A 27,537-nucleotide genomic window follows, 5' to 3' on the forward strand; every position below is an offset into this window, starting at 1 on the left:
TTATAGCTTTATACATTAGTGATTTGGAGGAATCTGGGTTAAAACTCTGAGCGTGGGTCAGATGCTCTGATCTGCATGCACGCGCGCAACGCGCACTCCATGATGTTAAACCAACACACCGCACTTTGCAGCGCTGACTAAGCTCTGCCCTGCAGCTGTGCAGTGATGACTTAAGCTATTACAACGGTTTACTTTCTAAGGCGCGTGAGGTCAACGGAGGCTGGGGGCGGTGAGGCACTGAGACACGTGGCGCATGAGGCGCGGATCGGTTCTGGGCCAGCGCCGCAGTCTGCGCGCCGGTGGGGCATACCCAGCAGCGAAGGTTTGGTGCCGACCGGCCGAGCCGTTTAGGCGCAGCACCCACGCAAACTAACACTCTCGCAGACTGAAAGGTAAACACAGCCGAAATGCTCGGAGCGTCCGCCGTGGATGAAATAGTCATCGCTAGAAGCGTGCTGCAAACGTTTGCGCTCTCCGATTTTGAACAAAGTTTTGCTCATAATTATTGCAGACACAGCAGGCATGACGACGAAGCCAGCCTCCTGGTTTCAAGGCTGAATTTTTAGCCAGTGACAGACGAAGAAACAAAGCTGAAGTCGAAGCTGAAGCCGATGGCTTCAGTGTTTGAATCTGCGAGCCGAAGGCGAAGCCAGCGACTTCGCATCTTTCCAAACGTGAAGACGAATCCGAAGCCGGTGACTTCGAACTTTGTACGCGCAAAGCCGAAGCCAAAGTCAGCTTCGTCCCCATGCCCGAAGCAAAGATCATTCAGACGAAGGGAAAATTGGTTACATTCCGTCGACTGAAAACAGCCATGCCGTGGGCTGCTAGTCCATGCGTATAATTTTGAGTTGGTGTATCCGGTCTCAGAATGACCATGAGCTGTCGGATTCCACCGGAATGGCGATCGTCTGGACGTTAACCCTGAATGCGTTTGGGTCTACTTGCATAGGTCTTCGATTCGTCTGACGTGAAAGCACATCCACATGTCATCTGCACGCCTTTTCCACGCCAACCAAGTCGCCTCGCCAGTGGTTTTCTATGGGAGACTGGTTAGGGTGTATTGTACGGGATATTGTGTTCAGTTACACGCTTTGTGGCCATGTTTTTTATTCAACGGCATTAGGACTTCTTTTCGAAGCATGTTGATATGTCAGGAACTGATAATCAAGAGGTTCCCAGTGTCGCATGCTCATTGCCTTTTTGCTGTTTGATAGGTCATTGATTGAACTGAATGGGTCACATTTGATACTACTCGTTTCCTGCGATGCCAACTCAACAGTTATTTGATTAACCATGTTTGGTCCAATCCAAAATGGGTCACTTCCGCCGTTCCGCTGGCTGGATCGCAGGCTGCTTTTCTGGGATGCGAGCGTTAACACCTGCCATTTGCCACACTGTTCTGGCCATTTGCTGGACGCTCGACGAGCCAGTTGACGGTGACTGTTGAGCACTGGGGTTGGGTGAGACATCAGCAGGGTTCAGAACCGAGCATATCGCCTGCCCTGATCTCCATAGCGTGACCTCTGTGTGACAGTGGCCGCCGCCCCGTGCCGGCAGACTCCGTGACGTCCATGATGAACGGCGTGGAGCTGGAAGGTCTGACGTCGAACGGAGGCGTGCATGCCGCCCAGGCCGACTCGAAGCCGGGCCACGGCGCCGTCAGCAGCGGCGGCGGCACCAGCCCTGGGCCCGGGCCCGGCCACGCGCCCCAGTCCTGCCAGACCGAGGAGTCCAAGACCAACCTGATCGTCAACTACCTGCCGCAGACCATGTCGCAGGAGGAGATTCGCAGCCTCTTCTCCAGCGTTGGCGAGGTCGAGAGCTGCAAGCTGATCCGCGACAAGGTGACAGGTACGGACGCGTGCGGCGCGCAGGCAGGGGCCGGGTTCGGCGCCGGACTGGTTTGCTCTGTCGCCTAGACTCGCCCTGCGCTGCGTCATGTTCGTCGCTGAGATGTTTGGTCCTCCGGCCAGGGCGTCGTCGGGTGTCCCTCGGGAGGTTTTCAGCTCTCCAGCGCAGGACGCAGTACCTGTGGAGCCGAGAGACAGGCGGCCGTGGTTAGCTGACTGTTATGCTACTTGGGTAGGCGGTACACATGTAGCCTGCAGGTGCATAAGATCGTGGAACCTCCCCGAGCTGCGGAGCCTTAAAAAAACTGAGCCGCTGAAGTTGTGCATCAGGTGAACTGATCTTGTCACATCCACTCAGGCACTGTTTTGAACCCGGTGCCCTGAAAAGTATGCAAACAAGGTAACAAAAGTAAAAACTGTAGCTTGACTTGGTTGGCTGCACTCTGCAAAGTGCTGCTTTTATATCAATCCATTGTCTCTCTTGCCGGTGCATACTGTCACAAGTGTAGAACGATTTTAAACTATGTTTCGTATTCATTTGCGACCGTTTCTAGGACACTGGGAACCGGGCTTCCGCGTCCTCTGGAGCCGGTATCTGAAATATGTATCGTGGTAGCCTTGCCAAACAAGAAACATCAGTCGAAATTGAGTGACATGTTTGACAGCTGGCAACCACCATCTACTTTCGTTCGTGTGTTGTTCCTACATGATTGATTACTTCCCGAGCAACTAACCATCCCGTCGTTTCCAGTACGCTTGTAATGCAAGTCCGCCCACTGTCACTTGTGCTCGGTGTGCCAGTATGTAAGCTGGCGTCCTGCGAAAGGGCAGCCGAAATTATTTCAAAGGCACAACAAGTATTCAGTATGCCGAAGCTGCCATGGATTACTTGTGCGCAAAACGCGTTTTGTGTGTGTGTATCCGAGTGGAATGTGGTACCAAATGTATGGGCAGTGCAGCTGGCACGGCACCAGGCGGCTGTCCGCACGCCGTGTAAGCGATCTGGAGGCACCGCAGCCGGGGCTGGGTGTCGGCGGAGACTATCCAGCCGCTCCTCTCACCCCCGGAGGCTCAGCACAGAGAATGCCAGGGGAGGCCAGGGGATTTACGGAAAGCCCTATTGACAGACACCGCATAGATCTGTCCCTCGCCCACTGCCCCTCCGCAAGGCAGCTGCAAGCGTTCTGCCGCGGCTGGTTGACCGACAGAACGCTGCGGATGGTGCAACAATGCGTAGAAATACAGGGTGCATTTTGGCTTCCAGCGTTTTTGCCTACGTTTCTGAGAACGGTCGAGGTCGTCCACCCTGCCATAGTCGCAGCAGATAGTCGGCGGTCCTCATGTAGCGGTCAGGCGTGCTGGCCGCCCGGCCTGGCCGTCCTGACTGGCCGTCCGGCGCAGTGTGCTGGCGCCCCCCGGCCCGCCGCCGGTCCAGCTGGCCGCTCGGGCGTGGTCCAGCCGCTGGCCGCCACGTGCGCGTCGCGCCGCCGGCCGTCCGATCGGCCGCTGGTCATCGACCGAGCCGCGGCGGCCGTCCCCTGCACGGCGGTGGCGGCGGCAGCGGCGACGGCTGACGTCATGGCAACGCCCTGGGGGAGCCGCCGTCGCCGACGACGCAACCACGAGTGCTGGCTAGCGCTGGCATGGTGCGTCATGCGCTTCGGCCGTGGCATGAGCAAGCAGACTGTGCTCTGGCTCATTGGTAGCGTATGACTGATAGCGGCCTTCGTGAATAGCACCGCATCGATAGTTGGCTGGGTTTCATAATGCACTGGCCTCCATCCATGTGCCAAGGAGTCGATTGTTAGCGTGTATGAAAGGAAGATGTAGGGAACGATCGATTCAGTTTGTGTCGATCGTCGTTGCCCTGCGGCTCGGCTTCCTCCCGTACTTTATGGCAGTGGTGGTGCTCAGAATTCAAGCACCTCGAGCAGACCAACTTTAGAAGACGGGACTAAAAATACATTGAGCCAGGGCGCAACAATAGGTGAACTCCCTAACCTCACTGTCCGCATTCCTGGCGTGTTTACGCAAACGAGCATGGTGATTGCTGTCAGAAGATCATCCGTGACTGGATAAGAGCATTCCTCCTCGTAAAAGAACATTGAGAAATGCTGTTGCCGCCGTCGATGCCTGGTGCCAAAAAGCCAGCGGTCAGATAGCTAGAATAGTGAACGTGCCATTTGTGAGCACCACTGAGGTGAGCACATGCCATATGGATGGAATGGGCGGGCGGAGGGGCGCTGCAAAGGAAGTGTCTTGCAAGCCGTGGGCGGCACCGGTGTCGCGGGTGCGCCGGCGCTGCGGCGGCGGCGTTGGCGGCGGCTGCGGCGGCTGCGGCGGGCCAGCTGAGCACCGTTTGGACCCAGGCGCCGCCGACGCTGCATAGCCCGTGTGCAGGCGGACGTGTCGCCGTCATATTTTTAGCCGGAATGGCGGTAAGGGCGGCCGACTCCGCGGCTGTGCCATAGGCCAGGTGCGGCGTGGCTGTGCCGTAAAACCCGCCGCCGCCTCTGCCCGGGCAGAGGGGAGGAGCAAGAGGTGCAGCTCGGTGCCGCGGCCGGCCGGACCAGAGACCGGGCCGGGACCCGCCGCTGGTTGTCTCGAAACCAGAGGCTCGGCTCCGTGTCGTGCACCGGTCAGCCAGGAGTCGGCGCGACCGTTTGTGTCCGGCCAGCGGTGGCCGGTAACAGCCTACACACTGCCCACAGATAGACACTGCACAGCTGCTCGCTGCTAGGCCACTTTGGTAAACAGTTGGAGCGTTCGACGAGTTGATGCATTTGGAAAGGTCAGCCGTCTGCACGGCCGGCGCCCGCCGCCTGGTATCTGGCGACTGTCACTTCTGGTCAGGTGCACAGGCCAGGAAAATGGATATGACACATTTGGCATCGTGTCGTCCGTGGCCGTCGAGTTTCAGCGTGACTTGGAACTCTGATTTCTTTCATAACGCCATGGGGCTAAAACAAAATATTGCTGACAGGAAGGCAGCTGTGCCTTGTCAAGGCTCCATCCCACGCCCGCCGCTTCTGCCGGGGGGACGGACCGATGGGTTCTAGGCAATCGGAAACCAAAGGATCGTCGGTACCGCGTTGGAATGCATGTCAGGTGCCGCCCTCGCTAGCAGTACACCTGATCAGCCCGTTTGCATCGCAAATTAGTGTTGTCAGGCGGCTCGACCCTCACACTGAAGTCTATGGCGCCCGGAGCTTGACGCAAACCTGTTCCAGAAAATTAATGGTTTGTGTCCGGGAAATACGGTGGAGAAGCTAGCAAATTATTAGCTGAGTTGCGCAAACAACGTTGCAAGTGTTATGCTTTCATAAAGCAGACAGAAATGTGCACGCCGTATGCTCAATATTCGTCGGCGATTAATGCTGGCGAACGCTCTGCATGTAATTCGGTATCTGGCTGGTTTGTGACTGCCAAAATGTGCTGCAGAGCTCCAAATGTGTCCCATTTTGAGCGCATTCAATAGGTCAGGGCATGACATGCAAGCACGTGCATAGTAAACTTTTTTTTAAACATGGAGGGGAACTTTTCGCATGGTAGGCTGATCGTGTGCAATGCTGTAAAAAGACGGTCTGTTGTGGACTTTGTTATCAGCCGGCGTTTGCAAACAGCTGTTTGCCACAAAATGATCTCACTTATCACCTGTACAGTGTCCATCCGCTGCGATTATTGGATGCATTAAGGATGCCTTATTGTTGAGTTAATATTTCTTAATGTTTACTGTTTTGTATTCAGATGAAATGCTTGGTGTTCATTGATGTGCCGTGCATTTTGTTTTAATATTAAAAGTTTCGGTGTTATTGATGTACTTTCACTATGTGAGATGTTAGATGTGCATTAATGATGAGCACGCGAGAGCTGCGGTTTAAACAAAAGGGTTCATTTGTAAGTTACTTGCCGTTGAATCTGTCGTCTGGCTGTAATTGCACACGGCGTCTGGAAATGGTGCTATATATATATATTCTGGGTGGCTGCTGCTGAGCAAACAAATGCGTTCGGTGCCGCGGGTGCACGCAGTGCCGCCTGGCCACAGCGGGGCTCCGGGAGCCTGTGGCCGCGGATACACGCGGTGCCGCCTGCCCAGACCGCGGGCGCACGCAGTGCCGCCTGGCCAAGCTGCGGGTGCACGCAGTGCCGCCTGGCCACAGCGAGGCTCTGGGAGCCTGTGACCGCGGATACACGCGGTGCCGCCTGCCCAGACCGCGGGCGCACGCAGTGCCGCTTGGCCACAGCGAGGCTCCGGGAGCCTGTGGCCGCGCCTAGCGCCAACTGTTAGGTAAACGGGGCTGCCGTGCTCTTGGCAGTGTGCCGCGTACATTCCGCCGCCAATGCGCGCCTCCCCCTCTCAGTTCTCCTGAAACTCCAGCTTTGATGAGTCAAGTTGTCCCGTAAACCCTTCTACGTTATGGGAGTCTTCGACCTTGGAGCAACTTGAGCTGTTTCCGGCCCTTCAGGCGCTGCAGGTTTTAAATGTGTCTCGGGGCCCCCTCAGTGTCCAGGAGCCAGATGTGAGCGTCTCGCGACTTAATATCCGCCTTGGCGTCTCTCTGGTGGTCGCAGATCCGGTACCTTCAACCCATCGTTGACTCCCAAGAGGCATGCGACCAGCCAGCCGCTGGTAGATTGCCCGACCGCTTTGATTTCTGTCATACAGTCCCAGATACACACGTTGAAGCTAAAAACAAACGCTCAAACAGGCCGCACGCCTTGCCAGCTTCTCTGTTGTTTTGGATAGCTTGCCTGTTAATCACTACTGGCGTAGTGATGTCAGCAAAGTTGTTACGTTGCTTCATGGAATAGACATTTTTAAGTTCCTGCTATAGGCAATGCAAAGAAAGTCTAGTATTTATATCTGAAACTTATCAGAATGTTGTCCGCTCTGTCTAAGTTTGTTTGCGCAGGACGCGTTCTACATTTGCTTAGCCACGGGTCGGCTGCCACGCCGGGGGCTGATCCTCCAGCAGCCGTCGTCAGCTCTCCGCAGCTGTTAGCGGACTGGTGCGGGCGCGCTGACGGCTGTCGCCCTGAGCCGGCCAGTCAGTCGGCGGCGGCGCGACGCCGGGCCCCTGGCTGCCGCCGCCGGCCGCCGGCCTGCGGGCCTCCAGGCGTGCCGCGTGGCCGCGGCGGGCGCCGACCGCCGGCTCCGCGGTGGCGCGATCGTGTAGCGCTCTGAACGGACGAAGCTTTGGTGGCGTGAAATGGACGGGCGACGGCGACGGCGACGGCGGCGGCCGCCGCGGCGAGGCTGCGCCGCACCCGGCGGCCGTCTCGTCGACATCCCTTGGCGCAGTTGGGGGTGACCGTCGGACGCGCCGCCTCTGTGAGACGAGCACTCTGCCGGGTTGCTCTTCCGGCGAAGTGCTGGTATTGAAAGGCCTGTCGGCGGCTGCGTTCGATGGAGTTGTGTTCTGAAATGCCTTGAAGCATTGGCTTTTGAGGGCTGGATACAAAATGGATATGAATGCTGACCGGCGGACGGTCCAGAGACGTCACTAGGCTGGCGGAACGCCAGGCATCGGCGCGCCGAATGGCATAGTTTCTCAGTTGCGCGACGATTTACGAGCGGCCACTGTTGTGTCCAAGCCGTGGACGGGCACGCGACATTGCGAAAAAGCATGCGCGCTGTCTGGCCGACTTCCGTCCGGCTGGCGCGGCGTCTCGGTGCCCGTCCGCGAGCCGACGCCGCCCGCCTGTTTACGACCGGGCCGCCAAAATAGCTACAGTGCGATGTTTAGGTTGCAGCGGCGGCGGGTGGCGGCGCGGCGGTGGCGGCGACGGCGGCAGCGGCGGTGGGCGGACTGTGTCGACCTGCGTCTGCTGCGGCGGGCGGCGAGCGCCGTCGGCGCCCGGTCGGCGCTCCTGGCAGCGGGCGCTCCGGCCCGGCCCGGCCCGGCCCGGCTCGGCGCCGTGCCCGACGATTAGAGCCGCTACCGGCCGGCTGGAGGGCCGGCGCCGGTCGACTCGGCGGACTCGGCGGAACGCGACTGTCTCTCGGATGCGGTGCGCCCGCACACAATGGCTGCCGTGTGATGTCAGCTATTTCGGGCCATTGGCAGAGACGCGCGGGGGGTAGGTCAGGACGGCCTGTAACCGGAGCCGCGTCCTGCTGGAATGTAGCAGCGAGTGACGGCGCCGGCGGCCCGGTCGGTTTCGGTGACAGTGACGGGCCGCCGCCGCCGCCGCCTGCCGACGGCCCGTCACCGACACCTGTCGTCACGGACGGCCGCCGGCCGCCCGCTGCCAGGCCGGCCCACTCGGCCGGCGCACGGCGGCCCCGTCTGCTCGGCGAGTCCAGCGACCGCTGGAGCGCCCTGAGAGACGCGGACGTCGATGCAGACGCGCGCGGCACGCGTAGCAGGCATGATCCTCGCGGACAGCGAACCAAGCATGGCTTACACAGCTGAGACCTTGAACTGCGAGACCAGCCGTCTGATCGCGGCGAAGCAGTGTCGCCCGGCTCAGAGCCGGTATGGAAGGAACGACCGGAGCGCGTCACCGCGCCGGTACCCGGCGATCTCTATGTAGCTTGGAGGCCAGCCACCCTCCACGTCAGGCAGCACAGGACCGGCGGCTGACGAGGCCCCCGTCTATGGATGGGTGCACGCTCTGGGTGGATGTCTGCCCCGAACGCATTTTACCTGGTCTGGTTAAAACATTGTCAGCCGGTTCCTTGTAAGCTATTTCATGCAGGTTTTACCCCTAACCGGTGAGAAGGCCCCCAGTTCGTTTGTTCAGCTAGCTGTGAGTGGGTGACCTGAGGTGCAGATGGGCCCGTCGGCCGCAGCTAGTTGTGGTTGAGAAAAATACGGTGCAGTCGACAACGTATGGCAGTGATATCGTTTTGTCTTTATATTGTGCGTTCACCTGCTTTTGCTTATCCCTCTGTGATCTGTGTTGAACCCGTTCGTCCGGCTTACGAAGCCAGGCCGAGCCGGGGCCCGCGGCGCCGCTGAGTGGGCACGGCCTCCCCTCTCTCGTCACCCGGGCCAGCCGGGCCGGCCGCATACGTAGCGGCCGCTGGCGCACTGAAGGGCATCGTCCCCTTCCCCCCCCCCCCCCCCCCCCACCATACACACTCCTCTATTGTTCTCTGCCTTGCTCTCCTTATTGCCCTGGCAGTGTATGCAGCGAGCAGCATTCTTGGGGCAGCAGGGGTTCGGTTACTGTTTTGCATGTAATTGCATTGTCTGCTTTATGTGATATTGAAATTGTCTGACTGTGGTTGTGGTTCTAACAGAAGCTCTCGTACGTCGCCGATCATTGCCTTTTGGTGTACGATTTCAGGAATCTGACTGGCGACTCTGTTGGAGTGTTTCGGGTCCTGTGAAAGTGACGGTTGCTTAAGGTTGCCCTTAAGGTGTTCCCGCGCTCTAGTGAGCTTAATGGATTGACAGATGATGAGGCGTGTCGTGTGTTGGCTGCTGCTGGCTACCGTCCGGCCGGCGTCGGTGCCGTGGGCGGCCCGCTGTCCTAGGCGCCGTGACAGGACAGCGCCTGACACTGGGTGTCCGCGATGAGAGGCGTGTTTGTACGCGGCCGGCTGGCCTGCCTCCAGAGCCGGCGAGTGATTCGGCGTGGCGGCTGCGGCTGGGTTCGGGTACGGTGTCGGGGTGCCCCCCCCCCCCCCGCTTCTGGTGCGGTGTCGGATGGTCCACGCCGCTCAGATGTTCGGTGTGAAGGGGGGCGGGCTGCCGTCTCAGTGGCGACGGTGTGCCCTCCGACCCCGCCGGACCGGGTGACCTTCGCGGCCGCCAGCAGCGCGGCGCCTGCAGGCCGCCCACAACTCGGCCGAATTTACAGCCGTGACAACCTTTCGAGTCGGCTTAATCGGACGATGGCGGCCGGCGAGACTTTGGGCGTCGTTGACTATGTGCCTGATGACCCCACCGCCACTGGCTGACCCCAGCTACCCTCTCTCTCCGGCAGGTCAGAGCTTAGGGTATGGCTTTGTCAACTACCATAAAATTGAGGACGCTGAGAAGGCTATCAGCACGCTGAACGGACTGCGACTACAGAACAAAACCATCAAGGTACGTGAACTGGGGCTGGCTGGCTGTGACCGAAGCTTCTGCCCACTGACAGACGCGGTTTGCTGCGACTTTTGCTGCGTAATATTCCTCACCGGCGCGGCGACCAAGTGCACGTCGCGCGCCGCCTGTGACACCTGCTTGCCCGCGCGTCGACAGCTAATGACTTGAGTCTTCGCCAGTCGGGTCGTCTTGCGGCCCAACTTTTCCTAGCTCTGAATGGCTTCCTGCGCCGTGATGGCGGTGATTTTTTCCCCCTTTCGCCGCCGCGGCGCACATTGGGCGGCGGTCAATGGCGGCTGGCGGCTGGCGGCGGCGCTCGGCACGGGCTGCATTATTCACCAGCAGCCGTCTTGTGCGGCTGTTGTGGTGTGGCCCGGCTGGCTGTCGGCGCGACCGCTGCGGTGTGGCGCAGGCGGGCGGGCGTGGTCCCGGTCGATAGGCGAGCTGTCGCCGGCCCGGCGGGCGGGGGCGCGGCGGACGCGGCCAGCTCGGCCCGGCCAGCTCGGCCAGAGCCGCCCGTGTGCGATGGCCGGGAGGGCGATGTGACCCGGAGGTGGACGGCTCTCGCCAGGCGCGTGGGGCAGCCGGGCGGGCGTGACCAGGGCGGTGTCAACCGCCCGCCTCGTCCAGGCGACCGGCCAGAGCAGGCCGGTGGCCGCGACCTCTGCGCCCGACGCCAGTCGGCCTGCCTGTGGGAGCGGGCCGCCGCTGAGCCGGCGGGCGGAGGTGGAAGCGGACCCGAGCCGGGCCGGCTGGCTCTTCTCCCGCACGCAGCCGGTAATGACGCGACGCCACAGCTGTCGGGCGGGCCGGCACCTGCAGCCTGCCGCGCGCGCGCGCGCTACACGCCGCCCCGGCCCGCTCCTCCCCTCCGCTGCGGGCGCTTCGAGCAGGCGGCTACACACCGCACAGCGCGGGCGGCGGTGCCGACGCCTCGGCCTGCGTTCTATGAACGTGTCATCCGACAGTCTCTGGACGTCGGGGGCTGTCTTCTTCCGGCTTCCGAAGACTGGCTGCCGGACCAGTGCGTTTTATTGTACGGCTTTTGAAAAGAAGGCATCGCGCGGTGTATCGAACTATATTGCACGGGCTGTCACTCAGGCCCAGTGCCGGCTGCCATTTGACTGATCAGAATGGGCCGTGAGGATCCTAGCAGTGGATGTATCCAGAAGAAGTTGGATGTTAGTTGTTCACCATACTTTGTGATTTAGAACATGAAATCTTCGTGATCGCACGTCACCATTCGTAGGTATGTGTGCATAGTGTAAGATCGGCAATGCTGATATATGTACTCACGTAGATGGGAAGTTGTACTCTTAAGTAAAAGACTCCCGCCCTGTTCGAGAGAATGGTGTCTAGGATCGCTTGATCTCGGCCAGAGTTCGCTGGTAATGCCGCTGCGGGCGCCGCTGTTGCCTAACTTTGGTTGATTCTCAAGGTCGGCGTTGCCCGCTTCCGAGTAACCTGCTCGGTAGGAAGGGAGTGGAGCAATGGAGTGCGATATGCCGGGATCTGCCATCTGCGGCACGTGCAGTGTGCACAGTGTGAGCCAGGGCTCCGGCGGGCCCGAGCCACCACGCGGTCACGGTTGTGATGATTGCCCCAGCCCGCGGTCTCGGGCGGTGGGACGGCGCCGGTCGCCTGCCCAGTCGGGCGGCAGTCGCGTCGGCCGCTGCCCTCGCCGCGCCGGATCCGGTGGGAGCGGCCGACGCGCCGGCAGCTGCCGTCGGCCCTCCCCCGGTCGCCATTGTCCGGGCGCGCCGCTCAGCTGATGCGACAGCCGGCTTTGTGGCGCGCGTGCCGGCCGCCGAGCCGCTTTGTTAATTCAGGGCGGCGGCGGGGTGTGCGGCTCCGCTACAGCGCACACGGGCGGGCGCCGCGCGCGCAGATCGATGCCGTGCCGGCCCCGGCCGCCGGTTATCATGCTGCTCCCCCAAACAAGTCAACGGCCGGCGGTCGGCAGCTGCCGCTGACGGCGGACGCCGGGGGAGGCCCGCCGGCCCGGCGGCCGCCGCCGGTAGCCGGCCGGCCGGCCCGGCACGCGCCGCCGCCGCCCACGCACGCCGTGCCCCCGGTGTTCGGGACGAGCGGCTGACGGATCCCGGTGTGCTCCGCCGCTGGCCGGATGGAGCGGGAGTTTATCGCGACTGGCCCCTCTCCCCTCGACCCTCCCCCGCCAGAGTGTGGGCAAGGACCTGGCGTGGGCTCGTTGTTTGTTCCTGCTTTGAGTGGAGCGCTGCGAGGTTGTCGACGCGCCCTGTCGGCTATCCCAGGGCGGACGGGAGCCAGTCGGGCCCAGTCGGCGGTCAGATGGCAAAGCTGGGGTCACAAGCCTGGGGACAGCAGACGGCGGGGTCTAATGACGGCTGCCCGAACAGCTCTCACACAAGGCATCACTGAGATGGGAGGTCATCAGAAACGCAGTTTCCGAACCGACCATTGCCGTCTCAAGACATGCATTTAGAGCGCTCATTGCTTAGAGGCACAATGGGTACGCAGTGACTGGGGACGTCGTGGCTGACAAACAGGCACTAGTATTGATTACTCATGGCGGTAACTTCTCGAGATTGATTTAAAGAAGCATCACCGGTAATTTCTGATCGAACAAAGCGATAGTGGCATCCGAACCCAGCGGCGACGCGACTCCTGCCTGGCCGGATTGATTGCGACTGCTCCCTTGCCGTGTCCGCTGTCACCGGGCGGGCGCGCTGTTTGCCGTGTCAGTCGGGTCGACAGCTGTCAGAGTGAGCATTCGCGATCAGTGCTCGGCGCCGCCCCCGACGGGCCGTGGCTGAAAGGCAACGGTCGGGGCCGGCGCTGGTGCGAAGACCGGCTCGTGCCTGCAGAACGGGCGTCGGCGGGCTGGGGGAGGGGCGCCCATCACGCGCTGGCACGTGCACCTGCCCCGCCCCCCCCCCTGCCCCTCGGCCGGCTGACGAGCGGCGTTTTCCGGCCGGCGGCGGATTACGGTAACATCTCCCCCATCCCTGCACGCGTCCAGCGGCGGGTGCTGACACCCGGCCGGCTGCATATCCCTGCGCCGGTCAGCTGACCAAGTAGCGCTCGCCTGGCGTCACCCTGTACAGTCTGGCGGGCACGTGAAGTCGGCTTCTCTGCCGAGCGTCGTGTCCCGCGGGAACCCGGCCCAACTTACGGGTCACATGTCGGAACCGTTCGCCTGCCGACATATTTACTATGGAATGTAGTTCGCAGTTACGTGAATGCTATTTGCACAAGGATTCACATGTAAATTGTTTGGGCTGGAGGGCGAGATGCGCGTAAGTTAGGAAATGCTTTAGTGAGCGCGCTAGCCGGGCGGCCGGCTGGGGCCAGATCGGGAGGGACGCTATATGGTGGTCTGCTGAGGTCAGATCGGGAGGGGGGCTCACATAGTGGTCTGCTGAAGTCAGATCGGGAGGGAGGCTCACATGGTGGTCTGCTGAGGTCAGATCGGGAGGGAGGCTCCCATGGCGACCTGCTGAGGTCAGATCGGGAGGGAGGCTCCCATGGCGACCTGCTGAGATCAGATCGGGAGGGAGGCTCACATGGTGGTCTGCTGAGGTCAGATCGGGAGGGACGCTCACATGGTGGTCCGCTGATGTCAGATCGGGAGGGAGGCTCACATGGTGGTCTGCTGAGGTCAGATCGGGAGGGAGGCTCACATGGTGGTCTGCTGAGGTCAGATCGGGAGGGAGGCTCCCATGGCGACCTGCTGAGGTCAGATCGGGAGGGAGGCTCACATGGTGGTCCGCTGAGGTCAGATCGGGAGGGAGGCTCACATGGTGGTCTGCTGAGGTCAGATCGGGAGGGAGGCTCACATGGTGGTCTGCTGAGGTCAGATCGGGAGGGAGGCTCACATGGTTGGTCCGCTGAGGTCAGATCGGGGAGGGAGGCTCACATGGTGGTCTGCTGAGGTCAGATCGGGAGGGAGGCTCACATGGTGGGCTGCTGAGGTCAGATCGGGAGGGAGGCTCACATGGTGGTCCGCTGAGGTCAGATCGGGAGGGACGCTCACATGGTGGTCTGCTGAGGTCAGATCGGGAGGGAGGCTCACATAGTGGTCTGCTGAGGTCAGATTGGGAGAGAGGCTCCCATGGCGACCTGCTGAGGTCAGATCGGGAGAGAGGCTCCCATGGCGACCTGCTGAGGTCAGATCGGGAGGGAGGCTCACATGGTGGTCTGCTGAGGTCAGATCGGGGGGATGTTCACCTGGCGATCTGCTGAGGTCGGATCGGGAGGGGCGCTCGCACGGCGACCTGCTGAGGTCAGATCGGGAGGGACGTTCACATGGCGTGCCACAAGGGATGTGCGCATTATTCTGAAGCTTGGAGAGCATGGCGACTCGCACCGAGACCTACGATGTGCCTCGCGATCCATCAAACTAGGATCCCTCCGGGCTGGGGGTGATAGTGGCTTCACATTCTGAACGCTGAGCAGCACTGGACGTGCGCCTGATTACAAAGATTGGTTCTCGAGAGACGGTTTCTGGTTTCTGTCAGCTTAACGAGGAAGAACGAGGAACCATTTTGGAGTGATGCTAACGGATCCAGCATGAACAATGATCCAGCTCTGAATAATGTCGAAACATCAAGCGAGCAGGAATCTAGGTGCAGATTGGAATGATGCCGGGATCCAAGCAAAACCAGTCGCAGTGTGAAACTGTGTCAAGAGATTCAGCAAAAAACAATATTTTTAGAGGAAACACGACGCTCGACGTCGCGCACCCTTTCATGGAGCGCCAGCGACGGGGGAGGGAGATCTTAGTTTTAAAATAGAGGTTTGCTGATAATTCCAAAATAACCAGGAACTTTTCCGAAGGATCCAGCAAGATCCTTCCAGAAAACTCGTATATATATATATATATATATATATATATATATATATATATATATATACCGAAGGATCCAATCAGATCCTTCCATGAATCCTGGAATTTTTCCGAAAAAAATCCGGCAACAGCCAGGCTTTTACGGCAGTACACTTTTACGGCAGGCAGTACCTGTTGTGAACCTTTATTGTTTCCACCTCGCAATTTTCCAGGCCCATTAATATGAATATATGTCACAGGATGCATGAGAACAAACCAGGGCTTTTCCTGTGCACGTGGGATTCTAATAAAATTATATAAAGTGAAACAGATTTCCCTCTCGCAGAAAATGACAAGCCGTTGCTTAAAAGTGCAGAGTATTCGGGAAGCATGGCTATAGGGTCAGAGTCCTGTACGACGTCGGGCGGGATGGTAGGGTTTCTGTTTTGAAAATCAGCCCCTAGCTATTTCTCAGGTCGGTGGCGGCTACGGTGTCATCGCATGACTATCCCCTTGTGATGGGGATTGTCATGGTGACCTGATGTCATTGGTCTCTACGTGTGTTGGAAGGGACCAGAGGCAAGCGCCCAGGCAGTATCAGGGAGGAGGGTCCAGGTGGCTGGATTTAGAAAAGAACAGGTCTAGTTGTGGTGCGAGTGAGAATCAGATGAAAACTGGGGTCCAGGATGGGTGTCTGCGAAGGAGTTGTCGTGGAAACCAGTTGCCAGTGTCCGGGTTTTGTACAAGTGCGAAACAGGATCCGGGATCGGGTTGTTACGGAAAGGCATTGGCATCAGTACCCGTGGTTTGGTTCTTGCGAACGAATCAACAGGCAATGGAATCCGTGGCTTGTGCTGTTGAAAAGACCACTAGGAGCCAGAGCCCTGAGTTTAAGTTTTGCGATGCAATTAATATCGGCCACGGATCCGGGATCTGAATTTTGCAAATGTATGGATTGCAACAGGAGTGCAGGCCTAGACTACTGGAAAAAAACATTGTGAATCAAAAACCAACAGCAAGGCAGGCACAAGTCTGATTGTAGTGATTTTTAAGCTCCACATTGCTCTGTGTGGCGATAGGAATGAAGGGACTACATGGATAACCCTACACATTATCGCCAGCTGGTATTACTCATGAGTGATAACACAAGCAAACGAGAGTAAGCCGGTCCACGTTTGTGCATGTCCAGCTGGGGGCGCAGCTGCCGGGCGCTGTGCGAGTCGTCGCGCTGGCACGGAGCGCCACAAAACGGCAAGAGGCGTGACCGGACGGCGGCGGCGGTGCGCGCCAGGCCTTGACCCGGTGCCAGCCGCGAGTGGCGCCGCCGCCGCCTCTTCCTCGCACTCCTGCCCGCCGCTCTTCCGCGCCCGCTCTCGGCGGCGGCCGGGGGAATTCGGCTCGGCTGGCGGCGGCGGCGCTCTGTCGTCGCTAATTTGTCAGCGTGCCGACCGGGCGTCGCGCCGTCGCCCCCCATCAGCGTCCGTTCCGCGCCACTTGGCGCCGCGGCCCGCGCCGTTTTTGCCGACAAAGTGTGCCGCATCGCGCGCGATGAGAGCGGTGCGCGCTGTTTTGTGGCCGGCCGGTGCCGGTGGGCGGTGGCTCTGGCGCTTTGGGAGGCGGGCGGCGCCGCACCGGACGCTCACGTCATTCCTGGGTGGTGCGCTTCGCCACAGACGTGGTCTCGTGTCCTTGCCGGCGCCGGCCCGCTGAAGCCTCCCAAAGGCCGCTGACGGAGGGCCGCCGCCGGGGTCAGCGCCCAGTGACTGGAGCGGCGCGCTGTCGATGCGCCGGTCGCGATGGCTGCTGACGGACTGCTGACGCTGACGCGCCTACCGGGCGGCCCAACGCTCAGCCCCGGCTCCGACAGCCGGCAATCGCGTCCGACGTTACTAATGGAATCCCATGAAAATTGGACAGGCTCTGGAAAGCAATCATTCGTGCTGCAGTTTGCTCCTGGAAAGTAGATATCGTTGCCAAGGTAATGGATTGCGTCGGGCCACGCGCCGCTGCCGGGACATGTTCATCCTGCCGGCTGGCCAGATGGTCGGCCGGCGATGAGCCGGAGTGTGGGTCCGCGCAGGCGGCCGGCGGGCCGGCGTGTGACGGGCGGGCGTTGGGCGGCCTGCGGTCGTCGCCTGCCGGAGCCGGTGTGCGTGACGCGGCGCCGTGCCGCCGGCGATGGTCCCGTGTCCCGCCAGGTCGCCGCTGCTGGCGGGGGTGTCCACGCGTGGCGGCCGGTGGAGGGTGAGGCCGTGCCGGCCTGGGTCGATACGGCGGGCCGGCCGCCGACAGGGGACGGTCGGCCACGCCACAGGGGCACTGATCAATAGCTGGCCCGCTATTGATCGTCCCGCCAGCCGACGGCGCCCGGGGCGCCGAAGGGGACGCCATGGCGGCGGCCGGTCCGCCGTCGGCTCCAGCCGCCCAATCAATACCCGGCGTCATTAGGCTATCCGTGGCGCACGTGGCCTTTGTGGCGCGGGCGCGGCGGCCAGCGGCGTCGGGCCGTGCGGAGCCGCCGCCGGCAGTCTTGACGGCGGCCGGTCGGCTGCCCCGGCCGATCGACTGGCGGCTCGGCGCTGACGTACGGGCTCGGACGTTGCGCGTTATCAGGTCGATGGAATCGTCCTCAGTGAGCGGCGTGACGTCTGAGTCGTGCCGAAGACATTGGCGGCGCCACCTGGTCGGCGGAATGGGCAGCCGCCCACTCGGCCGTCAGACAGGGTGGGTCGACGTCTATTTGCCCACCCTGAAATTGAAGGATTGCTCCTCAGAAGTCGTGATAGTTCTGGTATATTGGCACGGCCAGCGATTATAATGATGCTGGAAGGCTCGGCGACGGCCGGCAAGGTATCAGTTGGTGGGGGAGCTAGTCGGGCGTGTGCCGGTCTTGGTATCCATCTGAATGGCGTAGACCCACCGACCTGGTGGCCCTCCAAGAAGCCGGTGGTATCGCCTTGTGTTCCATAAAATACGTTCACGACGACTTGCAGCCGCCCATGACATTTTGTGCGTGATGGGTGGCTATAAGGAAGTCCCTTCGTTGCTTTGTGGCGGCCCGTGACACGGCGGAGGCCCACTAAAAAACGTCTGCCCGCCGGCCGATAAGACAGTGCGACCGACCGTGGCAGGGGTCGGCGCGGCAGCAGAGCCGTGCGCTCCGGCACAGAGCGGGCGGGCAGGTGGTGCGTGGTGAGCACAGCTGTGTCCGGTGCTTGTGAGCGGCCGACCGGCTGCCCGGCCCGCCACCTGTCTCACATTTCACCACTTGGCCCGGCAAAAAGCCGTCTCTCGCGCGCTCCCGGCGCGCACCGAGGGGAACAGCGGCCGAATATGGCTCTGGCTTCGGTGCTTGGGACGAAATTGGCGCGGGGAATGACAGTTCAAAACATATGGTGAGAAATCCGTGTAGCTGCAAGTGCATTGCCATTTTGTCTTTGGCCTTTAGCCTGATGGGCAATTCACAGCAGCATATTTGTGCTTAACTTAAGAGTTACGCCACGATTTGTTGTAATGACGAATCTACTGCTGGGCTCTATTGTAGCCTTTCTGACCCACGCTTCAGGAATGGATGTGTCGCATCGGCTCAGGTCGCCAAGTGCCTGATTAAGTGACGCATTGGATTAGGATAAGGGCCGCAAACTATTTGTCTGCCCGCTCATATTCGTTTTGCGGTTGACACGTGATGTTATCGCCTTCCGAAAACGCACCCGTTATTCCACACCGGATTTTTGCCATCCATCGTTGTCAGTCCTCAAATGGACTCAACATTCGTAGTGTTGTTGCCATGACTGGTGACGACGGCGTGTGGGTGGATGTGGCAGCCGGCTGATGTCCCAGTGCTTCTGGTCACCTCCTTTCGGTGACGAATTGGCTCGTCCCCCTTGAAAAGCCATCGTCCCCTAACAAGCTTACAGTCTGTCACTCAAGAGAGCATGCTAGCCTTCTCGTCTCGTCGCCCTTACGCGCCGCTGTCGGGTGGCGGTGTGCCTCTGACTGGCTATGATGTCTGGTCCCTGACGAGTTATTTGGCCTGTTCCTGACAGATTATTTTGTCTGTTCCTGACGGGTTCTTTTGCCTTCGTTTGACTCACATGATGTGTGCTCCTACTCCGTTTTGCCCTGACGAGTATTGCTGTATGCGTGCACGGAGCCGTGTGGTCTGTCTGTCTGTGTCGCTGTTTCGCTGTTTCGCGCTGTTCCGGCTCGCTCGTGCTGACTGGCCCTGTGCCACCCGCCACAGGTGTCGTACGCCCGACCCAGCTCGGAGGCCATCAAAGGCGCCAACCTGTACGTCAGCGGTCTGCCCAAGACGATGACGCAGCAGGACCTGGAGCTCATGTTCTCCTCCTACGGCAGCATCATCACGTCGCGCATCCTCTGCGACAACATGACCGGTAGGCGGCCGGCGTCGGCGGCGGGGCGTCAGTCGGCCGGTGGGTCTGGCGGTCGGGCGGTCGGGCGGTCGGGCGGGGCTGGGCGGCGCGGCGCCTCTGTTGTCCGGCCGGTGCTGCGACGCGCCCGACGATCGATGGCCGCCCACGGCCGACGGCGGCGCCGCCCGCGCAGACACGCGACGCGGCGGCGCGGCCCGACGGGCGCCGGCACGGGCGTGGCCGGCACGGCCGGTCCGGGTCACCGGAAGTCGAGGCGCGCCCAGTCGGGCCGTGCCGCAGCCGGGACTGCCCGCACCCGGCAACTGGCCTAGCGCCGGGGCGATGTGTGGTCTTCCTAAATGGGACTGGTCTCTGCTGGACTGGAGCCCGTTGCTTCTCAAACTGGTCAGCACAACCTCTTACGTGCCACTTAGAGCACCGCCCACATGACTCGATGGGGCTTGCTCTCCCCGTGCCTGCCTGAGTTGTCCCTTGCATTTCTCGACCGCAGCCTCAAATGTCCACTCCAGCTAACGCCCTGCCCGACGACAGGCGGTGGGCATGCTATCGGGCTGGGTCGGGGCAGATCCCCCTTCACTGGCCGCTGACTGGAGCCGCTGATGGTGTGTTCGCGCGCGCAGGGCTCTCCAAGGGGGTTGGCTTCATCCGGTTTGACCAGCGCGTGGAGGCGGAGCGTGCCATCAACAAGCTGAACGGCACCGTGCCTGAGGGCAGCACTGAGCCCATCACGGTCAAGTTCGCCAACAACCCCAGCAACAATGCCAAGGGCCTGCCGCCGCTGGCGGCGTACCTGCCGCTGGCGCGCCGGCTGGGTGGGCCCATCCACCACCCGGCGGGCCGATTCAGGTACAACATCCCCGTGACCGGCTCCAGGTACTAACCGCCACCGCCACCGCCACCGGCTTCACAGCACGCTCTCTGTCTCTGTCACTCTCTCTTTCTCTCACTCTGTGTCTGTATCTGTGTCTGTATCTTCCTCACTGTCCCTTTCCATCTGTCTCGAACCCCCTCTTACGAATCCCCGCTCAAGCCTTCTCTCTTAAGCCCCTCTCGAGCGCCCCCTCTCAAACTACTTTCAAACCGTCTCCTCTCTCTCTCAGCCCTCCCTTCCTCTCAAGCCCCCTCTTAAAGCGCCCCCCCCCCCCTCTCAAGCCCCGCTCAAGCCCCCTCCCCAAACCCACTTCTTTCAAACCTACTCGCTCAAACCAACTCTTTCCCTCTTCTTCTCTCTCAAGCCCTTCTAAGGCCTTCTCTTTTTCCCAAGCCCCGTTTGTTCCAAGCCCACTTTAGCCTTTTCTCTCACCCTTCACAAGCCCCCTCCCAAGCACTTGCTTTCCCGTTCGAACTCTGTTCATCTCTCGTCCTCTTTCTTTCTCTCTCCCTCTTTCTCTCTCGCTCTCTCCCTCTTTCTCTCGCTCTCTCCCTCTTTCTCTCTCGCTCTCTCCCTATTTCTCTCTCGCTCTCTCCCTCTTTCTCTCGCTCTCTCTCTCTTTCTCTTGCTCTCTCTCTCGCTCTCTCGTTTTCTCTCCCGCTCTCTCTCTCTCGCTCTCGCCCTCTCTCTCTTTCTTTTTCTCCCTCCCCCTCTCACTCTCTCCCTCCCTGTCTCGCTCGTGGCGCTCTTGCTGGTCGCGTGTTGTTATTGTAGTGTGCAGCACTGGCGGTCTGTGTTATGGACCGCCACAACTTGTCTGTTGGGGTCATTAGCCATGTGAGCGCGTGTTGAACCCAGCTGTTTTAGGCTGTATGTGCTGGCCCTCCCTCGCTCTGTGGCTTCCTGGTCCTTGCTTTTGCTCCCTTACCCTTGTCCGGATTTCATTTGCTTAATCTGTTTTTTGAGCCGTCGCTTTTCACATACTCGTTTGCTTATTCACATCCCACTCCATTCCTCCATATCCCCACTGCTTTTCCCCTCTTTCTCTCATTCCTTCTCCTTTTCTTTCGTCGTTTCAGGTTTTTTTCGCTCTTTCCACCACTTTTTCGGACCTGCATTTTCTGTTTGTTTGTTTGTTTTGTTTTGTTTTGTTTTTTGGTAGGCACCCGTAGTTATGTTTGCCATTCGTTCTAGTTTTGGTCAGCTGGTCTTGATAATGCGGGTAGTGTTTAGCCAGCCACCGTACGTAAAGCACGCCTTTTCTTGGAATATCGTGTTTGGAGTGGATTGCCCGATGTTACGGCGTACCAATCTGTTGGCCGAGTGCCAAAACGGGATTTGTTGTCGTGTCGTCATGTGTGTCGCACTAGGAGTCTCGCGGGATGCAGAGAACCCGCCGCTGGAGGCGTTTCCATTGGGCGAGAGGTCAAGACACCGTTTCGGTGCGCCGACTGGCGCGCATGTTTGCTATCCTGGGTTCGTGTTATTTGGCGGTTTGAGGTCTCATTTGTTGAACAGAATGCCACCTTTGCGCCGGCGAACTGGCAAAATTGGCAAAATTCGACACTTTTACGCCGGTTGAGCATGGTCAGCTGGTTACTGTGCAGCTGATTTGGGAGCGCTGTAGCGGGTTTCGCGCTGTGTTTCTAGCTGTGTGAGGAAGACGGAGACGATGTGCGGGCAGCCGTTCGCCGGGCAGGGCGGGCGTGACTCCAACCAATAGCTCACCGATGCAATGTAAATGGCTCGGATGGGCGGCTGCACGCTGTCTTAATTCTGTGATGAATCGGACGAGTTTCTGGTAGAGCGTCAGCCACCCTACCCAAAAGCTTGACATCTCCGGCTACGGTAGCTTTCGCTAAGGCGAGGACTCCCTGGGCCGCGTGTATGTGCTTGCGTGGGGGGAGGGGAGAGCGGACGCTCACTGGTGACCAGGGTGGACCGCCGTCGCCGCTGCCGCCGCCGCGCGGCTCCGCGGCCACAGTCTGACCGCCGCTCCGTCGGTCTCTCTCTCTGTTTTGTGTAGCGCACCCACCGCAATCATAGATCCCGTCGTCGCCCCACTGTCCTGCTGGAAGCTGGGTCCCAAAGCCGACATGTAAGCATGCCGCCACCGGACGCCGCGCGCTCTCGCGCCTACACGCGGAGACCGCAGCGCCGTCGTAGGCTCTGTGCCGTCAGCGCGCGCTCGTGTTCACTAGATTTTCATGTTTTTTGCTGTGCGTAGTCATCATTTTCTTCTATTTTTCACCGTCAGAATATCGAATACATGTTGCATTGGATTGTTACATCATATCAGTATATTGGTCTGTCAGTTCTTTGGCTTGTTGCTTTATTTCATTTGGTACTGAACACAGGTTTTTTGTTCCAGTTTATAATTTTGCACGCCTTACGTAGATCTGATTTCTGAACATCACCTGATGTATTTTCTCTTACTTGTTTTAGTCCTGGCAAAGTTCTGCCCATGGCTGTATCGAAGGGCGTTTTTAGGTCAGTATACGTTTCCTATCTTTTTGTCATACACTGTATATTTTGAATCGCTTGAATGTAGCTCAGTGACTTGCTTTCTGCCATAACGTACTCGCTCTCCTTGATTGCTGGCTTCACATCTCTGCCTCTGTTTCGTCTCTGTGCGCCGTCTGCGTGTGCCGCTACCTCCGTTGCGCTGCTGCATTCCCCGCGTGCATGTGTGCTGCGTGCCGCCTGTAGTGCGCCCTGCCCTGCCCTGCTCTGCTCGGCCCCGCCCCGGCCCACCCCGCCCCGCCCGCCCGCCCGCCCGCCCGGCACCGCCATGCCCTGCCCTGCCCTGGCTGCTTGGGACCCTGCGGCCCGCCGACCCGCCTAACCCTCTAACCGTGTCGCCTAACCTGGCCACGCCGCCACCGGAGCCGCCGACGGCCGCCGCTGACGCAGGCACGGCGCGCCTGTTGCAGGTACTCGCCGATGGCGGGCGACCTGCTGGCCAACTCGCTGCTGCCCGGCACGGCCATGACCGGCTCCGGCTGGTGTCTGTTCGTCTACAACCTGGCGCCCGAGACCGAGGAGAGCATCCTTTGGCAGCTGTTCGGGCCGTTCGGCGCCGTACAAAACGTCAAGGTTATCCGCGACCTGCAGACGAACAAGTGCAAGGGCTTCGGCTTCGTCACCATGTCCAGCTACGAAGACGCCCTGGTGGCCATCCAGAGCCTGAACGGCTACGCGCTCGGCAATCGCGTGCTTCAGGTGTCCTTCAAGAGCAACAATAAGCACAAGTCGTAAGCGGCGCGTCGCCAGCCGAGCAGAGGGCGAGAGGAAAGGGAGCGAGCAAGCGACGATGATGCTAGTCACTATCCCGGTTCACGTACACGCGCGCACGTGCTCGCGCCGCGGGGGAATTTGATATATTTCTAATAGTCATGAAAATGATCTCACTGTGCCACGGCAGCTGCGGCGACAGGACGAGGAGAGGCGGTGGAGCGCCGAGGCCGGCGCGTGTCGGACGGCCTGGACAGAGGCAGGGGCGGCCGAAATATATATATAGAGAGAGAGAAGGCGCGCGCACCAACCCGGTACACACCACGTCTAGTCATGTGAGCGTGGCGCGCGAGCCCCCGGCGCCGACGGCCGGCCGACCGGCCGCAGTGGGGCCGGACGGACGGCCGTCAGCTCCCGCTTGTTGCATATTTATTTACGGTATTTATTGCGGGAGAAATCGTGCCCCGAGCACGTGTATTTACAGAGCATAGACCAATGTTTCCAGCAGCTTGGTTCCGTTGTGTTGTGTTCAGTCTCTGTTTGTGTGCGCGGAAGCTTCCGCAACTTACATGGTTTCTTCATTTTGACTTCAGTTCGTCACTCAATAGAAGTTAGTTTGAGTTTATTAGACATAGGCTAACTCGTGCTTTTTGGATTTTAGGCTGTGTAGCCTTCTAACACTGATTTTCTTGGTTTTGAAAACCAACACGGTCACTATTTTTGTTGATTGGTTCATTTGTTTGAGGTAGTGTTTCTCTGTTAGATAATGCTGATGAAATAAAAGTTACTTTCGGCTTTTTATTATTTCTGTTCTACTTTGCTTTCTAGGATGAACGAGCATGCCACAGCGTCATGACCTTGCTGTCCGGTTGTCGTCCTTGTCCCGCCTCACCAGCGCGGTGCGGTGTCGATTGAGTTGGTCTGGCTGACCGGCGGCAGGGTGGGGAAGGGTCGGCGCGCGGCGGGCCCGCGCCGGCGCCGCACGCCCGCACAGCTGAGGCCGCGCACGCTCCCAGCACGCAGCACCCAGGCTACTTCCATGGAGGCAGAAACTATTTTTATACTGATTCGTAGCATGATATAAAATGGCATTCCTCCCGTTCGACCGGCCTCGGACGCCCGCAGAGGGCGCGAAAACTGCCGGTCCGCCGCGCGCGGGCGTGGCTCCTCCAGACGCGGCCCATCCGACTTAAGCCACAGCTGAACCGCCCTCGACCCGCCACCGGCCGCCAGAGACGCGCGGCATCACAGGTCTGCAATACCGCCGATAGAAAATGCCCCTTCGGATATCGTCATGTTACGGTCGGCGCTCAGGCGCAGAATCAACGGTGATCGGAATGTTGTATCTTTTTATAACACCTGTTAAAATTCAGAGTCTATGGCGCTCTATTGCCTGTTGTATGGGCAGGAGAGGAACTACGAGCATGTAGGGCATCGCCCCGGGCTAAACAGCCAACCTTGATCAACGAACAGTAATTGTTACATCTTGAGCATTCCTTTTTGTGAGATGTCCGTAGTTTCTATAAACGTTTTCTAAGGTGTGCGTGTGTCGACGTCCCATTTATGTTCGATGTAGTGATGTTAAGCTGAGGCACAAATCCATCTACTTATTTTGCTTAGTAGCGCCTCCCCAGTAACTACATATGCAAAGTGGAATGGCCGGTGCCTGCCGCCGTGCCGACGGCGTTTTGCTGAGCACTTTTCTACATGGGCACTGCGGCGTGGTGGTACGCTGCTCGGCGGATGCAATCAGTCCACTCAGCTGTAGCGGTTGCCTTTTGTGTACAGGACTCTAGCTTCACTGTTCGCAATTCTGTGTCGTTTATGTGTTGTACCCGTGGCCGCGCGTCGCACCGGCGGCGGATCGACCAATCAGCGCTGCCCCACGGCCGCGGCCACCAATCAGCGAGCGCCGCCGGTGTGCCGCCCGCCCTGATGGTGTGTTTCGTTCCCCTGGCTGCGCGGAGCCGCGTCATCGAGCCCTCTCTTTACTTCTATCTCAATATTAGTGTATCGGTGGTTTAGTGGTGGTTTTCTTGTGCCGATTACGTCGGCCAGTCATCTTAACATTCCAATTATTAGAGTACGGAGGCTAGGTGGCCGACGCCGGCGCTGCAGCGGGCAATAAACGGATGATATTGAGACTGGGAGAACCTGCGAATACTCGGCCCTGGGTCACCAGCTGCCCGGTGATGTGCATATGGGTGGGCGTGGCCACCCGGCGCCCTCTCGGTCGCGTGGCCGGCCGCGCCGGCGTGCGGCCGAGAGTCCGGCTGGCCCGCCCACCCGCCCACTGTCGTTGTCCTGTTTTAGCATATACACTAGGATTGTCATTGGTTTAGCTGTAGTTAGACGACGACTGGGCCCTAAGCCGCGAGTCTCATACCTGGTGCAGCCGGCTCAGTACTTAAGTTACCTGCTTAAGTATTAGCTGTGAGGTGGCAGTCACGCTGCTTGAGGTAGCTTACTTTGCCGTAGGTGGGCCCGCCCCGCGGCGCCCGGTAGTTAATTTATCCACTAATTTATTGTCTGCCTGATGGCCGTCGCCCGGGGAGCCTGGCGATGGGCGCGTGCTCCCCGGGCCCCGCCAGCTGTCGATATTGTCTGTGTTCATGATATTTGTGTTGCCGTGCAGTGGTTTATTGTAGTTCCTTGATCGACTTGGTACATATTCGCACTCCAAGGTCCAGCACCTCTTTGGCTGCCTTCCACCTACCAATGTTGCTGAAATTCAACAGTTGCGCAAGCACTTGCCGCAATCCGGTCAAAAGACGAAAAAAGACTAGCAATGAACGTTTTCCTAACAGTAGTTTGGTTGTAACTACGGCATTTGTACTTTTCCAATGTTGAGGACTTATACAATAAACTATTATGATATGGCGCTCTTTAGAACATTTGATATACGACTGCGCACGTGGACAGGAAGGGTGGGTCAGAAGACTTCACCCATCGAAGGGTGGTGTCCGTCTGAAAACACTGCAGGTACAGACCCGTAAATGCTGTGTTCTTGTCTCTCGCGGGGTCGTCAGCGGTGCGTGCCTGGACGACGCTCGAGTCTGCTGGAGCGGCATGAGGACACCACGTGAGTCGCACGGCCATCATGATGCTGCACACTATGCTGAACACCGTGCGTCACGGTGATCTTCCACTTTCTTTGCGAACCGCATCGTTCTGCCGGTCTCTTCGTGTAGTGCTGCGTGGAATTTCAAGCGTGCCTCCTGTGTGCAGAATTGCTGAAAAAGATGTTGACCCTGTGGATCGTTTGAAGTTCTAAGGCTGCGCACTTCCATTTATTTCTTGAGCTTGCTCGCGAAAGCAGAGAGGAGAGGCCTGGAATTGGCATGCCGAAGACAATGGAATGGGGATGAATGAGGCAGCACACGACATCTATGCAGTAGGTGATGTTCATCGGAGCATTCGTCGCATGACGCAGCTCTTGCGCGTCGTGAAATTGCTCTCACTCAGTTTCTCACCACGGAATAATTACTCGTGAAGGATCCTGCCGATGGTCTGTTCAGCCTCGCTGGTCGCTTGGGCGCTTGCTCTGTTGCCTGGCGCGCCGTCGGGCCGGCAAGGTCTGGTCGGTCGCCGGTGCTTTTTTCGAGGCGAGAGGCCGGACGGGAGGGCGTACTGGGTGTGGGTACGTTCTCGATAAACAAGTTGCCTCTATGGTAACTATTTCACGAGGCTATAAAAAGGAAGAAGCTCTTAAAAAGCGGCCCGCCTCTAGCGCGCGGGGTTTGAGCTAAACGATTGGCCTGCCATAAAGTGGCAATTTTTTCATTGCCCATTTCTTAAATGATCCGATGAAAACGAAACAAATTGGCATATATGCGTGCCCGAGGTATCGCCATCCACTCCGGGCGAGGGAGGGAAGCGTAATTTAAGTGGAGACAGTGGGGCCACGACGATGAATGGCAAGGATGACCTTAAAAAGTCGAAAATAGCTTCTCTCGCCCCGCTTCCATCCTTTTTGGAGAGCATCTCCCGATGCGCGCGCTTTGGCATATCAGCCTGTTCCAAGCAGCTCACCTCGTTCATAGTCATCTCAGTCTGCCTGGTGCCGCGCAGATAAGCACCGCTACATAATGCTGGTATAGTGGCACTTGATGTCCCTGGCTTGGCAACGTTGCCAAGAACTTTAGAATGGCTCATTCGCTCGGGTATTTCACCAAGGGCTCTTGCTCTACACGCGCACAGTTTCCAGATCAGCCCAGCCCGGTGCAAGAGCGGAGTCCGCAGGAAATGCCATAAAGCGGGGCCTCCAGTAATGAGTAACATTTGAGGGGATTTCTTGCCAATACATAGTTGACCGGATTGTACGTTATACGAA

The 27,537-nt window shown here is 59.2% G+C and overlaps 1 protein-coding gene across 6 annotated transcripts; it reads left to right on the top strand.

Moving 5' to 3' along the window:
- The first annotated feature begins 1,563 nt into the window (after nucleotides 1-1,563).
- LOC119098528 (ELAV-like protein 1) lies at nucleotides 1,564-26,081 on the top strand. Of its 6 annotated transcripts, none has more exons than XM_037221481.1 (7): nucleotides 1,564-1,854; nucleotides 9,792-9,895; nucleotides 18,946-19,099; nucleotides 19,720-19,972; nucleotides 21,997-22,068; nucleotides 22,416-22,460; nucleotides 22,904-26,081. In XM_037221481.1, exons 1-7 carry the CDS (start codon nucleotides 1,575-1,577, stop codon nucleotides 23,226-23,228), a joined length of 1,233 nt encoding a protein of 410 aa, XP_037077376.1. In that variant the 5' UTR covers nucleotides 1,564-1,574; the 3' UTR covers nucleotides 23,229-26,081. The 6 variants fall into 6 exon arrangements, with proteins under 6 accessions (XP_037077376.1, XP_037077377.1, XP_037077378.1 ...); XM_037221482.1 differs by having other exon boundaries at nucleotides 19,720-19,945; XM_037221483.1 differs by lacking the exon at nucleotides 22,416-22,460.
- The last annotated feature ends 1,456 nt before the right edge of the window (nucleotides 26,082-27,537 follow it).

Source organism: Pollicipes pollicipes, unplaced genomic scaffold (genome assembly GCF_011947565.3).
Source record: "Pollicipes pollicipes isolate AB1234 unplaced genomic scaffold, Ppol_2.1 Scaffold_4740;HRSCAF=5597_pilon_pilon_pilon, whole genome shotgun sequence".
NCBI lineage: Eukaryota > Metazoa > Arthropoda > Thecostraca > Pollicipedomorpha > Pollicipedidae > Pollicipes > Pollicipes pollicipes.